At 21.2% G+C, this 19,115-nt stretch overlaps 5 protein-coding genes across 20 annotated transcripts; 1 reads left to right on the top strand and 4 right to left on the bottom strand.

The window, feature by feature from the left end:
- Nucleotides 1-247: 247 nt before the first annotated feature.
- LOC107996540 (probable dolichyl pyrophosphate Glc1Man9GlcNAc2 alpha-1,3-glucosyltransferase) lies at nucleotides 248-4,890 on the bottom strand. Of its 3 annotated transcripts, XM_017054631.3 has the most exons (8): nucleotides 3,243-3,260; nucleotides 2,194-2,246; nucleotides 1,821-2,026; nucleotides 1,455-1,748; nucleotides 1,057-1,226; nucleotides 840-965; nucleotides 579-765; nucleotides 248-492 (listed from the first exon to the last, which is right to left on the bottom strand). In XM_017054631.3, exons 2-8 carry the CDS (start codon nucleotides 2,237-2,239, stop codon nucleotides 316-318), a joined length of 1,206 nt encoding a protein of 401 aa, XP_016910120.1. In that variant the 5' UTR covers nucleotides 2,240-2,246; nucleotides 3,243-3,260; the 3' UTR covers nucleotides 248-315. The 3 variants fall into 3 exon arrangements, with proteins under 3 accessions (XP_016910120.1, XP_016911118.1, XP_061933930.1); XM_017055629.3 differs by lacking the exons at nucleotides 248-492; nucleotides 579-765; nucleotides 840-965; ... (2 more) ...; nucleotides 1,821-2,026; nucleotides 2,194-2,246 and adding exons at nucleotides 2,768-3,187; nucleotides 3,473-3,712; nucleotides 3,772-3,981; ... (1 more) ...; nucleotides 4,281-4,553; nucleotides 4,652-4,890 and having other exon boundaries at nucleotides 3,243-3,391; XM_062077946.1 differs by lacking the exons at nucleotides 248-492; nucleotides 579-765; nucleotides 840-965; ... (2 more) ...; nucleotides 1,821-2,026; nucleotides 2,194-2,246 and adding exons at nucleotides 2,768-3,187; nucleotides 3,473-3,712; nucleotides 3,772-3,981; ... (1 more) ...; nucleotides 4,281-4,553; nucleotides 4,657-4,799 and having other exon boundaries at nucleotides 3,243-3,391.
- Nucleotides 4,891-4,996: 106 nt separating this feature from the next.
- Nucleotides 4,997-8,313, bottom strand: LOC107997184 (myotubularin-related protein 10-B). Of its 3 annotated transcripts, XM_028665955.2 has the most exons (11): nucleotides 8,171-8,313; nucleotides 7,834-8,028; nucleotides 7,555-7,710; nucleotides 7,345-7,469; nucleotides 7,118-7,270; nucleotides 6,741-7,045; nucleotides 6,516-6,662; nucleotides 6,290-6,462; nucleotides 6,051-6,221; nucleotides 5,879-5,928; nucleotides 4,997-5,768 (listed from the first exon to the last, which is right to left on the bottom strand). In XM_028665955.2, the coding sequence occupies exons 1-11, from the start codon at nucleotides 8,231-8,233 to the stop codon at nucleotides 5,717-5,719; spliced, it is 1,590 nt and encodes a 529-aa protein (XP_028521756.1). In that variant the 5' UTR covers nucleotides 8,234-8,313; the 3' UTR covers nucleotides 4,997-5,716. The 3 variants fall into 3 exon arrangements, with proteins under 3 accessions (XP_028521756.1, XP_016911108.1, XP_028521755.1); XM_017055619.3 differs by having other exon boundaries at nucleotides 4,997-5,928; XM_028665954.2 differs by having other exon boundaries at nucleotides 4,997-5,928; nucleotides 6,290-6,459.
- A 124-nt stretch (nucleotides 8,314-8,437) lies between these two features.
- Nucleotides 8,438-12,594, bottom strand: LOC107997081 (histone PARylation factor 1). 12 transcript variants are annotated; one of them, XM_028665971.2, is made up of 7 exons: nucleotides 12,340-12,482; nucleotides 10,667-10,816; nucleotides 9,812-10,378; nucleotides 9,603-9,751; nucleotides 9,279-9,517; nucleotides 8,947-9,219; nucleotides 8,438-8,577 (listed from the first exon to the last, which is right to left on the bottom strand). In XM_028665971.2, the coding sequence occupies exons 2-7, from the start codon at nucleotides 10,799-10,801 to the stop codon at nucleotides 8,546-8,548; spliced, it is 1,395 nt and encodes a 464-aa protein (XP_028521772.1). In that variant the 5' UTR covers nucleotides 10,802-10,816; nucleotides 12,340-12,482; the 3' UTR covers nucleotides 8,438-8,545. The 12 variants fall into 12 exon arrangements, with proteins under 12 accessions (XP_028521772.1, XP_061933939.1, XP_061933935.1 ...); XM_062077955.1 differs by lacking the exon at nucleotides 8,438-8,577 and having other exon boundaries at nucleotides 8,732-9,219; nucleotides 12,453-12,594; XM_062077951.1 differs by lacking the exon at nucleotides 8,438-8,577 and having other exon boundaries at nucleotides 8,732-9,219; nucleotides 12,369-12,508.
- On the top strand, nucleotides 12,552-16,653 carry LOC107997071 (alpha-1,3-mannosyl-glycoprotein 2-beta-N-acetylglucosaminyltransferase). Its single transcript, XM_017055442.3, has 11 exons — nucleotides 12,552-12,694; nucleotides 12,890-13,017; nucleotides 13,080-13,185; nucleotides 13,284-13,435; nucleotides 13,551-13,781; nucleotides 13,859-13,997; nucleotides 14,080-14,308; nucleotides 14,380-14,484; nucleotides 14,578-14,668; nucleotides 14,776-14,946; nucleotides 15,231-16,653. The coding sequence occupies exons 2-11, from the start codon at nucleotides 12,913-12,915 to the stop codon at nucleotides 15,342-15,344; spliced, it is 1,443 nt and encodes a 480-aa protein (XP_016910931.1). The 5' UTR covers nucleotides 12,552-12,694; nucleotides 12,890-12,912; the 3' UTR covers nucleotides 15,345-16,653.
- LOC107997073 (NADH dehydrogenase [ubiquinone] 1 alpha subcomplex subunit 8) lies at nucleotides 16,562-17,905 on the bottom strand. Its single transcript, XM_017055457.2, has 3 exons — nucleotides 17,550-17,905; nucleotides 17,128-17,306; nucleotides 16,562-16,917 (listed from the first exon to the last, which is right to left on the bottom strand). The coding sequence occupies exons 1-3, from the start codon at nucleotides 17,676-17,678 to the stop codon at nucleotides 16,701-16,703; spliced, it is 525 nt and encodes a 174-aa protein (XP_016910946.1). The 5' UTR covers nucleotides 17,679-17,905; the 3' UTR covers nucleotides 16,562-16,700.
- Nucleotides 17,906-19,115: the final 1,210 nt, after the last annotated feature.

Genomic DNA, 19,115 nt, shown 5'->3' with positions numbered 1-19,115 from the left:
TGCATGGCTTTCGGTCAGCATAATAACCGAGGACCAAACTAGCATATATTTTTTACTAACATCTATTGTATAACGAAAATAAACTCTGTAATTTTTTCTTATAATTAGAATAATCTATATATTAATAAGTAATAAAATGATGTATCATTTAATAAATGATAAAAAAAATTAATAATAATGTTTATTACATGAAAACTATAGTAAAATAAATATTTTAATGTAAATACGATATAAAAAATCGAAATAATATTTTTATATTCGCTTTTTATTTAAATCACAAAATTAATTTTTTATAAACTATAAATGTAAGCATTTTCATTTTGGTATAGACTTTACATTGGGTGGGATTATTCTTTGTAAATTTTCTATTTCCATTTTGTATTCTATATATGGAGTAATTTCCCATTCTATTCGAGTTTGTAAATCAATCGGTGTTATTCCTAAATCGTCCAAAGTTGGTAAAGCAGAATCTATCTTATCATTGATGTGATGCTAAACAAAATTTAATGAATACATTTTTTATTTCTAAAATCAATGCATAATGACTTAAATCAATTAAAAACTTTAAGTACACTTACACATTCTAATACTTCCCATAACATATCTGTTGTAGGATGTATTGCATATATATATTCTCTAAGAGAAGTTTTTAACCAAGCATATGGATCATATTTCATGTCAACTATCTTTATGTTATTTTCAAAATATTTGAATTTTATATCAAACATCCATTTAACTAACTCGTTTAATTTATACCGTTTTGGTCTAAAATAAATATTTTTAATCTTTATCTTATATATATATAAAGTTTTAATAGTATAACAATGTATAATACACACCCAACAAATTGATAAGTTTTTCCAGCAGTATCAGAATTTCTTATGATCGCTACAATACCTGAAATTACATCATGAATAGATACTGGTTGTTTCTCAGTTTTTTCTCCTTTATCCCATAGAGGTAATCTATTATAAAAAATGAACATGTCATTACAATATTGTGATTTATATTTTTATATTATTATTATTATTATTAAACAATTATGATTAAATGTACCTATTTGAGTTTAGTCTGTTTTGATCCATATAATGACTTATAAATTTATCCTTGTGTCCATATATAACTGATGGTCGAATAATAGTAGCTTCTGGAAATTCTTCTTTTACAGCAAGTTCCCCTTTCCATTTTGTTTTTAATATCTTTGAACTTTCTTTCAATATGATTGGCTTGAAAAAAAAATAATATTTATATCTTCATTATGTTGTTTTTAAATAATATGTCAAATCATAAAATTACATATTAAAATTTATATAATAAATTGATAAATTAAAAAAGTACTCAAAATTTTAATAAAAAACAAAACAACTTTAAAAAAAACATATAATTCTAAATATCACATATCTTAATGATCTTGATACATTTTTTCTATTAATTGTATAAGATAATTAATTTACTGTAGGTTTTTCTTCCACATTCAAACATGACATATGAATGAAACGTTCCACATTACATTGCTTAGCAAGTTTGGCTAATGTTCTTGCTCCTTCTACATGTACATCTTCAAAACTAAAGTTTCTTGTCTCATAATTTGAACCAATTAAGTTAATAACAACATTAGAATATTTTATAGTTCTGATTATGGATTCTTCATCTCTAAGATCAAATGGATGATAAAAAACTTGTCCAAGATCTCCACCCACTTTTAATTCTCGAATATGATAATGATCGCATCTATGTGGAAGAATAAGCTATAAGAAAATATTTAACATAAATATAAGTTCAATCTATAATTTAGAATATTAATAATATTTATATCTTGCCTGGGTTCCAATCTTTCCCAATCTAATACATAATGAAGATCCAATAAAACCACTACACCCAAATACTGTGCAAACTATGCCATTAAATGAACTTCGGCCACCAGTACCTCTTTTTAAACTGGCTGTAGTAGGATTTTTAATAATTCTTGGTTCTGATGAGTAATTATTTTGTATCGTATAACTGGCAGAATATACATTTTGATTTCCTATATATTGATTTAAATCAATATTGTTACATAATTATAATAAATACAGATATATTTATAATATATATTATAAATCAATAATTTGTATTTTAACATTACAACAAATATATTATTATCGAAATTCATTGTGAAATAAAATAATAAACAATTGAAATTAACAAACTTACTTATCGTACGTATGATTTTAGGAATCCAAGTCGCCATGTTTGTCATTTGTTATCTTGTAAATAATAGAGAGGTAAGAGTATTTATATATATTCGTTTTTATATAGATTAACTTATATAAGTTAATAAATATTTTTGAACAAAAAATATTGTAAATATTCCATAAAAATTAAAAAATGCAACAAAAATATTTATATTTTAAAAATATTAATTTAAAAATATATTATATTTTAAAATGTTAAATTAAAAATGTTTAATTAAAAATAAAAATAATTGATATAGAATATATGAAAATAATTTTAAATAATTGAATAAAAAATTATTTTATATAATTTATATTTTTGATTTATAATCCTCATTTTATTCATTCAATCTTAATTAAAATTTTAGTATTATTAATTAATTATAATATGTATATATATATATATATTACATTGCGATTATAATTAATTTTATGTAAAAATTGCAATCATAAAATATTTCCAATAAGATTATAATTAACATTCATATAACTAATATATAATAATATATAATAATATTGAAAGGTTAAAAAAATTGGGAAATACAATAAATATGTCACATGCAAAATATAAATTTTATTGTACTTTCTTTTTTTGGTCATAAATTTTGTTATATTGTAAAAACATATAATAATAAAAAATCCAAGAATAAATTATTCCTATAGCACAATATATTGAAGTAAGTGCTAGAGGTAAAAATGGTAATGCTTCTCCAAATATTATTTTATGTATTATTGTTTCATATACTGTTAATATTGGTAAAGTGAATACATATATATATTCATATGAATAAAGTAAATTTAAATTGAATTTTTGACAGAAAGCTAAAAAAATTGCAATTATATACACCAAAAGTAGTAAAATTTTTAATGGAGTTAAATTATTTAAATAAAGTAGAGGTAAAAGAGCAGTATATCCAGCACTGCTTAGAATTAAATATATTCTAGCATCATTCTTGTTCGTTGTTGCCAATACACTAGAAAATATAAAACTTGTTTGGTTTTATTTTATTAATTTTATTTTTTACTTACCACATTGGTATGATAGCAGTTAAAATAGCTTTTTCATGTACATGCCAACCAAATATGAAAGAACTTAAAGCACATAGAACTAAACATCGTACAAACTGTCTTGAATTTGTAAAATATTCTTTTTTATATAATAAATAGTACAATGAGGGCTGTAATTCACATCATTTTTTAATATGATGTAATAATATATTAATATATTATTAAATACTAATAAATAAAATTTGACTTACTATCATTGAGAAAATGGTTAATAAAAATGTTATAATTGGAGTAGGAGTTGGTAAAACTAAGAATGATTGTTCTTGAACTAAACCAGCTGTCATTACTGCTGATCTAGTAATTTTTAGCCATTTTAATTCTTTTAAAATTAAAAATATTATTTTATCTATAGCTATATATAATGCCCAAATATTTGCTGCCCAATACGCATGTACTAAACCTCTTTTGAATGGAAATAACCTTGAAATTACCTAAGATAATTATAATCAATAAAGAAAAAGAAAATATCACATGCAACATAATTATTTACCTGAGGTAATTGTGAAACAAATGGACCAAATGAAATTATTAGAATAATAAAACTTATGCCTCCAAGTATAAACAAACGTTTAAAAAATGAGCCATTGTTCATGCAATATGATCTAAGTAACCATACTATAAACACTGGCGCAACATATAAATAAATATGTTTTAAGTTTAGTAACAAGGCAAAACACAATGTTCCATATAAAATGGACATCTAAAAAATAAATTATTTAATTTTTTTTTCAAAGTAAAATATTTCTTTGCTTACATACCTGTTTATTTATTTTAGAAACATTTGCAATAGCAAGTAAAAAAATACCAAGTAAGAACCCATTATATTGAAAATGTACATGATCCACTACTAATAATCCCATATTGCATAAAGAAAAAACTATGAATATAACATATTCATCAAAAGTGCTGCAAAATACTTTGCCAATTCTAGAATTTAATATAATAAAATGAATTTTAAAAATATATATCTTTCATATATTATTACTATTAAAAACTTACTCTTTAACTCCATAAGTAAATACTAAATCTAAAATTATAACAGAACCTCTTTGAAAAAGTATGGTATTAAATGATGCATAATTCAGATTTTTCACTTTTAGCATGTCATGATCTATAAATCTTGCAATATGACTGAGAAAATATTCAAACCATGCAAATAATGGTGGATAATCTAGAGTCCATTGCGAATTGGCATTCACATACCATTCTTTTAATGGTAAATTATGTGTTATAGCGAGCCAGTTACGATGTACTTCAAAATCCGTAGAACGACTAAAAATCAAATAGTACAAGTAAAAAATAGTATAAAATGCAATAAATATAGTATATAAAAGCTTAACAATTTGTTTAAATATATAAAAAAATCATACTATACGGGAATTAGAAGTACTTTAAAACATGTAACAAGAATTAATACACAAAATATAATTTTGTTTATATTTCTTTCTTCTAATATAGAATTTGTTTTTTTCATTCTTTTTAATTTTACAGAATTATTTTTATTATTTTTATTATTTGTAATATTCATTACTAATAAAAAATATTTTACGTATTATTCTTTAGAAAGTTCGAAAAATTAGCTATTACTAAATGTTAATGTTACCAACATAGATATTATTAATATTTCCTTTATAGTAAATTTATCTAGTAAATTTGATTTTCCAAATATAAATAGGGAATAATAGGGTTAAAAAAATTTACTAGACCATACATAATTTTTTCTACAAAAAATAGTTCCATTGTTATTTAATTTATAACATTAATTTGTTATTAAATATTTCCTTAATTTTACTATTTTACAATATAACTTAAAATATAAAAAGAGAAATCCTCATATTATATTCAAAATGCAATTTCACAATATTTAATCCTTTAAGTACCAAAGTAAAAAAAATTAAAATGAACAAATCAATAATAATTTATAAAATCGTTTTAAATTTCTATACATGAATATTTAAATAATTAAATTTATAATATAAATCAAAAACAAAAAATATAATGATTTGTCAGTTAAAACATATTTACAATTATTTTTTATACAAACACTATATAAGCTTGGCACTAAAAGGATTAAAAGAATTTTTTTCTGATATTTCTGATAGTTTTCATATAATAATTATAGTGTTTTTTTATTTTTTTTAACAAATTTTAAAAAAATATTAATGAAAAATGTATATCAGTCAGTTGCAGTGATTAAAGATTGCGCTTCTAATAAGCTTTTTGTTGCAAGAATGGAATTATTCATGATTGGTGTGCTTACTATATTTCCTGACTTTTTGTTTGAAAATGGATAAAAACTATCAATATTCATATGAACGGAATAACTATTTGATTTACCAGTAGGTGAGCCACAATTGTCGTTTATATTCATTTTCAATTGATTTACATTGTTCTGCAGTAATCTTGCATAAAGTTCAATATGATTCTCTCCGCCATTATGAATCTCCAATGTTGGTATCCATCGAAAATAACACTGAGTCCATAGTTCTAGATTTGCAATATTATACAAAGGTTTTATCACAAATTTTTCCTTAGAATCTGTTTCATGGGGATTATAAAAGGGATTATAAAATAATAAAATATCTTGATCACTAAACTGTTTTTTCCAATCCCATACGCTCCGAAGAACAAGTGGCTTTTCTGGATCCTAAAAGATATATTATCTAAATGTTAATACTTAAATATCATTTTTTTTAAGATTTAGATTTTAATTAGAAAATCAATATATAAATTTAAATACTAAATATTAAAAATATTTAAATAAATTACCGTAGCTGCCGCAACTCGATCTTTCTCGCAATTAAAAATGAATGTATCAAAAACAGAAACATGGGCAGCATCCCACAGAGTAGTCAAATACGTCTCCGTAAATTCAAATTCTCCAGGAAATTGTTGACTTAATTGCCAAATACAGTCAAGATACAAAAGAAGTAATGGAGACTATAAAAGTAACAAATAATAAAAAAATAATTGCTAATTTATAAGTAATTAAAATTAAATTAAATTACCTTTTCTGAAGTTCTTTTAGAAATATGACCTAATCTATCACAGAATGGATGGCCACTAGCAACCCATTCCTTTTGTAAAAGAGACTGGAATCCGTTTATAGTTCGAAAATAAGGATCAAGTAACAATTGAACTAAACTCGATATAATGCAACAAAGATCTATACCAGCACCTTCTAAAAATTAATTTTATTAAAATGATATTAAAAAGTAAATTATATTATATTACCTTGTAATATAACAGAATATCCTAAATGAAGATGCTCACAGGCTTCAACAGCTTTCTGCAAACAGTATGATACATACTTTAACCATTTTGTATTTTCTACTAACGAATAAAAATTATTATCTTGTAACCAAAACTGCCGAATATTTTCTGAAATGAATAATGAATATTTATAATGTTTATCAAATAAGTTATGATTTTAAAATAATAATGATAAATTTAATTTACCTGGTGAACATAGACAGGCAAATTTTGAGAATGCTACAGCTATTAACTTTACACTAATGCCTTTATTCAATTCTAAAACAATTGGCGGCATTTTGCGAGGATGACTTTTACGAACATTTTCAAACATAATATTTTCTTGTATTCTACTGGTAACTAATGGTGAAAGTTCGGACATTTTTACTAATGCTGCACCACGCGCATTCGACCAAGACCAAATTGGTGGACGATTGCCTTGAAAGCGCTTAGCTGCATCCATTAGCTGATTATCAGTAATTGAAGCTGGTATAATTATATATCGAGATAAGCTATAAAAATACTTTATATTATCATATATTATTTTAAATATAATCAAGTATTTAATAATTACTTGCATTTACCTACGACAAAGTTTAAAATCTTTATTAACAGTAGATAATCTCCAGAATTTTCTAAATTTTTCATTACATATGATACGTTCCAATTCATTGCACCAATCTGAGATATCTCGGAATAAACGAACAGCTTTATCTAGACTACTATAATATGCTTTTCTGAAATCAAATAAAAAAAGAAATAATTTCTTAGCTTTTAATGTTAATTTGAAATATTCATTCAAACTACTAACTGATAATCATAAGCAAAAAGTAATTGATGTCTGCTAGGAAAAGCATGATGTAGTAATGCTTGTAGAAGATTCTTTCCATCTCCAATAGGTGAAAATTTAAAAGAAAAAGACCATGTTCGTAAATTCTAAAACCATAACATATTTTTCAATAAAAACAAATATACAAAAAGAATAATATATTATCTATAACATTTCATAAAAAATAATTACTTTACAAATAATAAATATTCCTTTTATTTTAGATGGTACAATATTTCCAGGTATTAATTTTCTTTTCTTATCTCCTATAGTTACATAAATATCTTCTATATTTGTTAAACATGTGTCCATATATCCATAAAGATGATTCTGTTGACGAGCCACATCCTATAAATAAAATATTCTATATTTATGTTTTATATATTGTTTTATATACAATAATCAAATAAAACTACGATTATACAAATATATTTATTAGAATATTTTGTAAATATTATAATATTTATTTACTTCTCCATTTGTGTCATCAGTTGTAACAAAAGTGAGTTTAAAATTTGTAACAGATAGAATGCCAGATGTTCCTTGATTTAAATCACTAACAGGTGAGAACATAAGAACATTTTCTGCTTTGGTGATGAAGATTTCACCAGGTAACAATTTAATATTATTCTCGGATAACGAATTACGTCGACTAGAACCTAGTGGCTACATAATTTATTAAACCATTAATTAGTTCAATAATAAATAATATAAATAATTTTATAAATATTTAAGCTAAATTAAATATTTATTATTCAAAATTAAGGTTATGTTTGAATGTTTACATAAAAATATATTTGATAATTACCTGCATTTCGTGTTCCTCCAGACCAACATAACTTATGAAATTATTGCAGCTTTTACTTTCCATCGCAAACGTTTAAACGATTGCTGTTGATTAACAATAATTATAACTATAGTCATTAAAATCCGTTCGGTACACGATTTTACACGTTATTAGTTTTCTTTTAATCTCATTCTTGTCTAATTATGCGAATTACTATTTTTAATTAAAAACATTTTGTTTTTGAATGAAGAATTTATTTTTTAATCCGAAACAAAATTATGATATAATCTTCCCTTTGAACCATCCTGAATAATTTTCTTTGCAGTTTCTTTTTTGTCTATCGTTTTTGAATTCATTCATTGCTGTAGTCCTATTTGTATTTGTCACTGCACATATTCACATCATGTAACGTGGACTAATGACACTATCTAGTTTAAAATTAAAATATGTTTTACAAATTGAAATAAAATTGAAAAAAGTAAAAAAGATTAAATATTTATTAATTAAATATTAATTTAAAATTAAAACTATTTAGTTTAAAATTATAATATTGTTTAGAGATTGAAATAAAATTGAAAAAAGTAAAAAAGATTAAATATTTATTAATTAAACACTTTTTAACATTACAAGAATTACAATTCATTTTTTTATTTAAAATTTAAAAATTTTTCATTTAATTTAAAAAAAAAATTCGTTTTTAAAAGTTTTTTTTATTAATTTTCAATTTTATTTAATTTTTTCATATTAATTTTGTTATAATTAATCATATACAATAACATTTAAATCCAAACTCTTACTTCTATTTTTTAAATGAACTTGGGCAATTTTCAAAAATTGAGGTTTTTGTAAAAGATTATAGGCAAGAGACATTAAATTTAATGCTTTACTTTGAACAAAAGAAATACCACTAGAAAATAAATCATGGCCTAATTCCAAAACTGTGCCAAAATCACATTCATCAGCTGCAATTGTTGCTAATCGTATTATTTCTTCTAATTTTGACATTGATTTTTTTCTAACTTCAGGTGTTGAAGCACATTCTATTTCTTTTAAAAGTTTTTGTAATTCATCTATAATAAAAGTAGTTAATTAAATTATAATATATTTAGTTAGATTGACAATAACTTACTGTCAGTTATAGCCAAATCTCTATATCCTAATTGAGTTTTTTTATTATAAGGCACTACAATCCCAGCTTTGTGAAAAGCTCTTGTAACAATTTTCTTTTCTCTGTCTTGCATATTTGCTGTTTTTTTTTCTAAAGTTATTTTTTTCTCTTTTGCAAAACTTTTAAGTTTTTGATGCAACATAGTTATACGTGTTTTTTCGAATGGAGTAGCTAATTTCAATTTTTCTTCAAAATATACACTATAAATAAAAAAATTATATAAATATTTATATAAATTATATAAGCTATATAAATTAGTATTTTATTAAAATTTTTATTACTTACTCTAATGTACCAAATATATTTTCTGCAACAGGCTCAATTATACAATTTATAGCTGCTTTATTTTTTGCTACAAATACAGGATGTTTTGAAATATCATCTCGCCAATATCCAAAATGCAAACCATCCTTATTATTATCTTTGATAATTGTCTGTAAAAAAATTTTATTATTAATAATATGATTAATAATAAAATAGTATAATTTTCTTACTTGAAATTCTGGTGGATCATAATAATATCTCCAATGCTTTAACAATGCTTCTTTATTTTCAACTTTAGCATTCATAAATTCCTTTTTAAATACATCATAAGGTCCTACCAATTGCAAATGAAAATGATTCAATGCATTTAAAGGATCATTTTCACAAATATTTTTACAGAATTCATAAAGCTGAAAAAAATCTTCTGGCATTTCCGTAAGGAACAATTGAGAAATAATTATTTTTGCATTATTTGAAATTTTTTTTAAAATTATATCATTTTCAATATTAATTTTATCATAATCTAATAATGATGTAATAGTAATTAAATTATTTGTATTTTTTATGGATTCTGTATGATTTAAATCTTCTGATTGTTTGATAATTTCACAAAATATATTATTATTTTTAATAATATTATTTTCTCCAGTAATTACAACACTATGTAAATCTTCATTGATTATTTTATTTTCCTCTTTCTTTATTTTCTTTTTTTGAAAATTATTTGATATTTCATTATTATCTTTCTTTTTTCTTTTTTTTCTTATTTCTGAATGATTTGCATTTCTTTTTTTTTCCTATATATTTTTAGTAAAAAAATATAATCATTATATAAATAATAAAATATATCTATTTTTTTATAAATTAATGTTGAAAATATTAATATATAATAATGATATTATATATTAAATAAATTAAATAAATAAATAAATAATATGCAAATATTTAATTATTAAAATGTGCCCAGGTACGTATAATACATACAAGATATGTATCTAATACATTAAATTTAAATACATTTATAAATTTAAATATAAATTTTATATGATACAAATAATAGATAAAATACTTTAATAATTTTTTACCGTTTCTTTTGTAGGTGGATGTTTATATTTTTCAAGATGAATTGCATTTTTTTGATAACATTTAGTCCCATATCGACATGGAATTCGTCTATCTTCTATATAAGCTCTAAATTGCTCTTCTTTATCATTTGACATTTTTTATGACTAAATCTAATATAAAAAAATGAAGTTTCTAATATTAAACAAGAAGTTAATGAAATTCTATATCTATTATTTATTATAACTTTTAATTTATTATAACTTTAATTTATAATAACTTTTAACTTTTAATTTCATGTTAATTTCAATAAATTTTTAGTTTATTATTTTAATGTTATTATTGTAATTTTTTTTAATTTTTATAAATTGAATTAGTTTATAAATTAAAAATCATTTTATTCGAAATTTAAAAATTAACATTACAAATTACATATGATTTTGTAATTTTCATTAATACTGCGTCTATGACAATTAAATAATAAAATAAATTAATAAACAATATGAAAACTTTTTTTAAAAATAATTTCTATTTATTTATTTTTTTCTTTTAGATCAAAATTAATTTTATATATAATCTAAATAAAATATTATAAATTATTTTCTAATTATATTCTCAGAAATCAATGAAGATATCGATTTTATTTTTTTCTTAATTTAAGAGATAAAAAGACATTAGAAATACATCATTTTAAAATTTAATTTAATTTAATTTATATAAATAAAATTGTTTTAATAATTTTTTGTTTTATTTCTTCCTTAATTATATTTAAATATTTTGCTATAAATATAATTTCATTAAAAATATATATTTTGCTATAATTATGAATATATAATAAAAAAGTATAATTCAAATATGTAAATATTTAAACATGTGATTTAGTTTCATAAAAATTATTCAATAACAAAAGATTGACGACAATTTCTATTTAAAAAAGTTTAGAAGGTTTTATTTTTTTCTCTTAATTTTCTATTATCTCTTTTTTTATAACTTCTTTAATTCCATTTAGAAAGAATATTTATAATATATATAATATTTATAATATATATAAGTTAAAAAAAATAAATACATTTATTTATTTTTTACATTTATATAATTATATAATACATTTATATTATATATAATTTTTAAAAAAATTACGTTAAAAAAGTTTATTGCACCTTCAATATATTATTTAAATGAAAGAAAAATATGATCAATATTTTCATTAATTTTCGAGAAAATAACTTGCAACATATTATTTGAATCATCCTATATATCAAATTTTTGTAAATAAATTAAAAAATAAATTAAAAATTTATTTATATATATGCACAGATAAATTACTCATTTATTATTATTATTATTTATTTTATTTTTATATTATTATTATTTATTTATTTTTTTAATATTTTTAATATTTTTATAGAATATTTTATTGTTTGTAAAATATTTTTGCTTATCATTTAAATAAAGGAATTAAATTATAAAATTAAATATAATTTACTTTTATAGGTTATGTAATTATTTAATTATATAACTATATTAATTTAAATAATTAAAATAAAATGAATTTCGGAATATTTTTAACAAAAATTTAAATTTTATATATATTATTTAATATTATAATACATATATACATATATAGATATATATACATATATGTATATATATATATGTATATATATATATATATATATATATAAAATGAAATTACACAATTTTGAAATATTATCGGAACATTACAACGAATATCTACGTGGCTCCATCACACGGATGAATTCAAGATTTTCTGATGATTTTCTCAAGGGAAAGCGATAGTTTTCTTACTGAACAAATTTTCTCTGCGTCTGCCGCGTAACTCAACAATGGAGTTTATATTACAGTGTCAGCGTGTGAGATTTTATAATTTTACTTAAAATTCTAGTGATATAATATACTTAATAAACGCATCTGTTTTCTTCAAGAAATCGTCAATCATCAAACAATAAATTTGTAAAACACTTGCTTCTCTTTTACGAAAAAATGTTCGTTCTCGTATAACGCCAAAAGATTACGTGGGTATCATAATGGTACGTAACGTGATGTATTAATTTCATTTATAAAAAAAATTTTATTATTAATAAGTAATACAATATTTTCAAATATAGCAATATTTTTTTTATTTTTATAAATTCACATCTGCATCAGTAAAAATTTTATTGATGAATATATAAATAGTAATTTTTAATAATATAAATATTTTTATTGTAAATTAAATATTTCAGATGAGGTGACACCTGGTCCTGCCATGCGGAACAGGTCAGTCACTGTTATTTTCGGCTCTCTTGTTCTGTGGGGCTTGATTACATATTTTTTGATTTCTGATCAACCAGTGTCTAAAGAACGGGATATAGTAAGTCAATAAATTAAAAGAATATGTGAAATTATTACATATTAAATTATTTTTATTTTTAGGCTAGAATATCAAACCAGATTAGTAAATTGGAAAGAAGAGTAAAACAAGAAATAACATTAAATCAGGAACTTCTTGAAGATATTAAAGAAGATAAACAACAAAAAAGTAATGGTGTAATTCTTTTTCAAAGTGTAACATAATTGTTAATTCAATTTAATTTTTAAACATCTAATTTATAATTCTTAATTTTTTTTTTGAAATAGAAAAAGTTGATATTATAAATGCAAATGCATATAAAAAACAAAAAGATGTAAATTATGTGAATCAAGATAAGATTTTTCTTGAAAAAGAAAAAACAGATACAGAAAAAAACAATAAAAATGCTCAGCAAATACAAATAAACTCTTTTTATTCAGTAAGTATTCTAATAATTTAAATAATAATAATGAAATATAATCTAAATATAATAATAATTAAAAATGGTTAAAAAAATTTAATAATAATAATTTTACTATTTTTATTTTTAATAGAGTGAAACTTCTTATAATGTTCCTATGAAAGGAAAGTTACTAGATGGATCTCCAATAATAGCAATTTTGGTGTTTTCTTGTAATCGTATTACTGTACAAAGATGCCTAGATCAATTGATCAAATATAGACCCAGTATAGAACAATTTCCAATTATTGTCTCAGAAGATTGTCAACATCGACAAACTGCTGAAGTTATTGCTAGATATGGAAATCAAATAATACACATACAAGTATTATATAATATTTTTTTCTTTTTCTAATAATTCTAAATTAAAACATAATAATTATAATATAAAATATGCTTCAGCAACCTGATCAATCAGATATTGAAGTACCTCCAAAAGAAAAAAAATTTAAAGGGTATTTCAAAATTGCACGTCATTATGGATGGGCTCTTAATTATGTATTCTTTCAACTTAGATATGATACTGTGATAATAGTTGAGGGTATATTATATTTTTATATTTATAATTATTTCTGTCTACTAAATTGTGCTAAATTGTTTCATTGAATTTATTTTTTATTTAGATGATCTGGACATTGCCCCAGATTTTTTTGAATATTTTTTGGGCACATATCCTTTATTAATATCTGATAATTCTCTATGGTGTGTATCTGCATGGAATGATAATGGTAAAGCTGGTTTAGTTGATGAAAAAGCAGCAGATATATTATATAGAACAGACTTTTTTCCTGGATTAGGTTGGATGTTAACGCGTCAATTATGGACAGAACTTTCACCAAAATGGCCCAAAGCGTGAGAGGATGAATTTTATTATTACATATATTTATTTTTAAGTCCATAAATTGATTTATTTATTTTAATAGATATTGGGATGATTGGATAAGACAACCTGAACAACGTCGAAATAGAGCTTGTATTCGACCAGAAATATCTAGAACTAGAACATTTGGAAAAACAGGAGTGAGCAAGTATGTGTGTATTTAAACTAATATTAGATTCAAATTATAATTAAATAAAAAAAAAATAAAAGATTTTATATTTAATTGGTATATTATTTGCAGTGGAATGTTTTATGAAAGACATTTAAAATATATCAAACTAAATACTGAATTTGTGTATTTCACAAAAATGAATTTAACTTATTTATTAAAAGTAAGAAAAATGCAATTGTTTAATAATAATTTTGGCTTGATATTATGTAAAGTTGTATAAGATTAAAAATTTATTAATTAAATATTTATTTAAAATAAAATTTTTAGGACAATTATGATATAAATTTCGTTAATGAAGTATATCAATCGACGGTAGTAAGTTTTTCAGAATTAAAAAGTGGAAAAGTTGTGGCACCTGGTACTGTACGAATTCCTTATTATTCTAGACAAGCATATAAAAATACTGCTAAACAATTTGGATTAATGGATGATTTTAGGGTAATTATTACAATTTTTATAAAAAGGTTGTATTATTATTTGAATTAATTAGAGATAATATCTACTATAAATTCATTTGGACAAGTAAATTGATAGAAATCTAAAAAGATAAAAAGTTTAGATTGTGTTAAAAAAAATTTCGTGTAATCAATCATATTATAATATATTATATTAATAAAAAAATGTTGATATATTTATTTAAGATCTTGTTACATTGGTTATTGTATTTGTATTATCTTATAATTAAAACAATTTTTGGATTTAATATAATTGATTTTCTCTAGAGTGGTGTACCAAGAACTGGCTATCGTGGAGTGGTTACATTCTTTTATAAAGGAAGACGAGTACATTTAGCACCTAGTGCAAATTGGAATGGTTATGATATAACATGGAGCTAACAGAAGATTCAATATTATATTAGATGTAAACAACTAATTGCTTCCAAAATGTTGATTAAAATCAAATGAATATTTTAATTACATTGAAAATACATGACACGAACGTTTATTAGTTATAAAGTATTATTACAAGTCGAATTTGTGTCAACGAATTCATAAAAAATAACTGCTGCTTGTAATTTTTCTTGTAGAAAATTCCACAGCGATATTCGAATAAGCATTGTTATGTAATAAGAGATTTGCATAGTGCCTCAAAACTCATACCCACCGTTTGTATACAAAGTGCAATGCGATTATGATAAACAGGAAAACTACTTTGAATATGAACTTAAAAATGTTAAATATGATAGAGTAGTATTCCAGAATATCATGTTTATAAAGTATTGTATACTAAATTGTGCAAATTGACTGATAAAAAGGATTTAGATTATTCGTACAATCTAGTTTTCATATTTTTTTTATTTTATTTAATAAATTTAAGTTGATTTATTAATAAGTTGATTATTAAAGTTTATTAATAATGTAATAATTTAGTCTCTTTCAGAAAGCTTAAAACTTTTAAATATTTAAAACATTAATTTAAAATAATTTTTAATAAATTATATTTTGTTCTATTTAATTAGAAACAATGATTATTTATTACTGTTCTCTATTACACGAATAATCTAAAATCTTCTTACCGTGTACATAATGTTTATATTATATCAGGTGTATATAATTTAAAAAATCCAATGTTTTGCCAAAATTTATTCTTTTTGTTTATTTTTGAAATATGTAAAATATTATTTTCAAATAATATTGAAAAACCAAGAAACAAAGATATGACTTTATTGAATTGTTTCAAATATTATTGAAAAAAATTTTATTGAAAAACATATATATGTAAAATAAATTAATCATTCCCATCTTTTAATTTCTTTATCGTATAATTATAAGAAAATAATTTATATTAAATAAATATTAAAACAATTATATATGAATAACATTATAATGAGCTTTGCTCTTATAAGAGTTTGAATATATTTTAAATATGATTCATAAATAAAGTATTTTGTTCACCATTTGTTAGATTTATAAAAAGAAATTGTTTGAATTATTGATTACACATTGATACAGTATTTGTATTTACATAAAAATATAATTTTGAATTTTGAATTAATAAATTTGTAATATCATATAAACAAAAATGAAAAAATTTATAATTTATAAAAAGCTCATTTAATTTTCAATATATGTATTATGTTTACTTGTATTTATTCATAATTTTATACAGAACAAATACATATTATATGACAATTGTTCTTTTAAATTTGTAGTATATTTTAACTAAAAAACTTGTAACAACACTAACAAATATTAGATATTAAAACCTTGACGTCCTTGATATTTTGAAGGAGGATATGGTGGAGCTACTGGCTCAGGTACTTTATCTGGATATTCTGTCTTCTCTTTTGATGGTTTTGGTCTTGGTGAATCATGCACTTTAGCTTCACAAAAGTATCCAAATGATGGTCGTTCTAAATTCAAATTCTTTTTCATACAATCATCAAATATTTTTCTAGTTTTTCTGCAACTAATCATTATAAAACTACTATAATCTAATAAAAAAGAATTTAAAAATATTTATTTTTTATAATGAAATTTTTCTTTTTTTTAGATTTATAAAAATCTTTAAAAACTTATAATTAATAACAATAAAATTTTAAACATTAATTATAAGATTTTGTATAAAAATCTCTTTTAATCAATAAATGATGATAAATTTATAATATTATGAACATACTGTTGATCATTGCTCCCTGTTGCAGATGTTTCTATAATACAATTTACATGTGCTTCAAATTCATTTTGACAATGTTTTTTGATATCTTGTAATCCCTCTAATGCACATTTAGTTACATCTTTTCCTTCCTTTAAACATTTACGAGGATCTTTTAATTCATATCTACATAACATAAATTCCTAAAAACACAACGTTATTTTGATTAAAAATAAATAATTTTTCATTTATATATTATATAGAATGATTCAGGATAAATAGAATATTATAAAATATTATAAAATAAGAATAATTTCATTTTTTATTATCATTAATTCAATAAACTAATTCAATAAAATTAAGATTACATAATCTTTAAAGGTATAGAATACAATCAAATGAAATGTTTAAAAATCAAAATAAAAAATTAAAAAAAATACACATACATTGTTAAACCATTCGCATCTCTTTCCAAGAAATACAGCAGCAGCATGAATATATGGCCAACTGATGTTTATTTCTTGAGTATTTAATTCTTCGTCTGAAGGAAGCTGAAAATTTTTTGTAACAACCATATCGTACTTTATTAATATCACAACTAAATAACAATTAAATAGCTGTTATAAATAAACTGATATAAATACTGTTGCTTCATTAATTGAATATAATTATAAAGATAAGAATTAAAACTTTAAAACTTCAGTTCGAAACATATAACTTTATATTAGAATTGAAATTTTGTTACAAGACAAGGTACTTTTAACATATAGTTTGGAAGCGCCATCTCTTGAAAAAAATTGTATGTACGGATAATAAAATGAATTAGTGGTTTTTAATTAAATGTAACAATACTACAAATTAGATTAAAAATATATAAGAATATTTTATAAAAGGATATATAAGACTTTTATATATCTAGTCCATGATTTCGTTATATAATTATAAAAATTATTTTATCTATAATAAATGTAAGAATTATATTCGATTCAATCACAAATGTTAGTTTAATAAATAGTGTAATAAATAAATAGTTTAATAAATAGTGTAAATGTTAGATTTTAAAAATAACTTTTAAAATCTTTCATTCTTTCATAAATATATATATATTAGAATGATATATTATTAGATCTTATAATAATAAATGAATGTATGTATAAATTTCTTGAACGAAAAGATAAAATAAGTCATCCATAGTAAATATAGTTAATATAATTAAAGAGATTAAAAGAAAGATAAATATAAGGTAAGAATTGACTATCAGTCCTATTTTTTTATTTCTTTTAAAGATATTAATCATTTATATTCAATAATTTTCTATATTAATAATTTTTTGATTTACATCAATCTAATACATTTTTTGTAGAAAATGTCGAAATATATCAATTTTAATTAATGAACAAAATAATAGCTTCTATTATTCTATTCTAAATATATACAAAGTAGTAATTCTAGAATTAAATTAACTATTAAAAAAATAATTACAAGTTAAAAAAAAATAATTGTATAAAAAAATATCATAATAATAAATATGCAAAAAATAAATATTTCAGAAATAAGTATAATATTACAAAAATTTTTAAAAAAATTTCGCACGCTATTTGAATTATATTCTATATATAATTCTATATATAATATCTATATAAGACTGAAATTTTTTAGCATCAAATTTTTGGCTAAATTTTCGATTTTATATTAAGAGAATATAACACGAAATTTTTAATATTTCAATTTTATTTGAAGCGAATTGGTAAAAATATTGAAAATGATATTAATAATAAGATGATAATGCATTCAAAGCATTAAATGTTAAAAAATAAAAAATAATCTTGATACTAAAAATTTTCAAACGCTCATTTAGAATTTTTGATAAATTTAAAAATCTTATATTAAAAGAATATATGTATTAAGAAACATGTAAAGAAGTCGGCGTAAAAATTTTTATTTAAATTTTATTTACATTTATTTGTGACATTATAGAATACTTAAATACTTATTTACTTTTTTCTTTACTA

This window comes from Apis cerana, linkage group LG8 (assembly GCF_029169275.1).
Source record: "Apis cerana isolate GH-2021 linkage group LG8, AcerK_1.0, whole genome shotgun sequence".
In the NCBI taxonomy this organism is placed as follows: Eukaryota; Metazoa; Arthropoda; class Insecta; order Hymenoptera; family Apidae; genus Apis; species Apis cerana.
Note: the sequence above shows the minus strand (reverse complement) of the source record. Positions and strands in the feature narration are given on the sequence as shown.

What these genes read in the sequence shown, in the direction of transcription:
- LOC107996540 (XM_017055629.3), bottom strand. Translation starts at nt 4,809, where the DNA reads ATGAATATTACAAATAATAAAAATAATAAAAATAATTCTGTAAAATTA. An exon ending in TTTACTTATGGAGTTAAAGA is followed by an intron (nt 4,209 to 4,280) that starts GTAAGTTTTTAA and finishes ATTAAATTCTAG; the next exon opens with AATTGGCAAAGTATTTTGCA. An exon ending in TTTCTAAAATAAATAAACAG is followed by an intron (nt 3,982 to 4,039) that starts GTATGTAAGCAA and finishes TTTATTTTTTAG; the next exon opens with ATGTCCATTTTATATGGAAC.
- LOC107997184 (XM_017055619.3), bottom strand. Translation starts at nt 8,233, where the DNA reads ATGGAAAGTAAAAGCTGCAATAATTTCATAAGTTATGTTGGTCTGGAG. An exon ending in TGGAGGAACACGAAATGCAG is followed by an intron (nt 8,029 to 8,170) that starts GTAATTATCAAA and finishes TAAATTATGTAG; the next exon opens with CCACTAGGTTCTAGTCGACG. An exon ending in GAATATTTATTATTTGTAAA is followed by an intron (nt 7,470 to 7,554) that starts GTAATTATTTTT and finishes TTATGGTTTTAG; the next exon opens with AATTTACGAACATGGTCTTT.
- LOC107997081 (XM_028665963.2), bottom strand. Translation starts at nt 10,801, where the DNA reads ATGTCAAATGATAAAGAAGAGCAATTTAGAGCTTATATAGAAGATAGA. An exon ending in AATATATTTGGTACATTAGA is followed by an intron (nt 9,518 to 9,602) that starts GTAAGTAATAAA and finishes TTTTATTTATAG; the next exon opens with TGTATATTTTGAAGAAAAAT. An exon ending in AGATTTGGCTATAACTGACA is followed by an intron (nt 9,220 to 9,278) that starts GTAAGTTATTGT and finishes CTTTTATTATAG; the next exon opens with ATGAATTACAAAAACTTTTA.
- LOC107997071 (XM_017055442.3), top strand. Translation starts at nt 12,913, where the DNA reads ATGCGGAACAGGTCAGTCACTGTTATTTTCGGCTCTCTTGTTCTGTGG. An exon ending in AGAAGATAAACAACAAAAAA is followed by an intron (nt 13,186 to 13,283) that starts GTAATGGTGTAA and finishes TTTTTGAAATAG; the next exon opens with AAAAAGTTGATATTATAAAT. An exon ending in GGAAAAACAGGAGTGAGCAA is followed by an intron (nt 14,485 to 14,577) that starts GTATGTGTGTAT and finishes TATTATTTGCAG; the next exon opens with TGGAATGTTTTATGAAAGAC.
- LOC107997073 (XM_017055457.2), bottom strand. Translation starts at nt 17,678, where the DNA reads ATGGTTGTTACAAAAAATTTTCAGCTTCCTTCAGACGAAGAATTAAAT. An exon ending in GATGCGAATGGTTTAACAAT is followed by an intron (nt 17,307 to 17,549) that starts GTATGTGTATTT and finishes TTGTGTTTTTAG; the next exon opens with GAATTTATGTTATGTAGATA. An exon ending in ACAGGGAGCAATGATCAACA is followed by an intron (nt 16,918 to 17,127) that starts GTATGTTCATAA and finishes TATAATGATTAG; the next exon opens with TTGCAGAAAAACTAGAAAAA.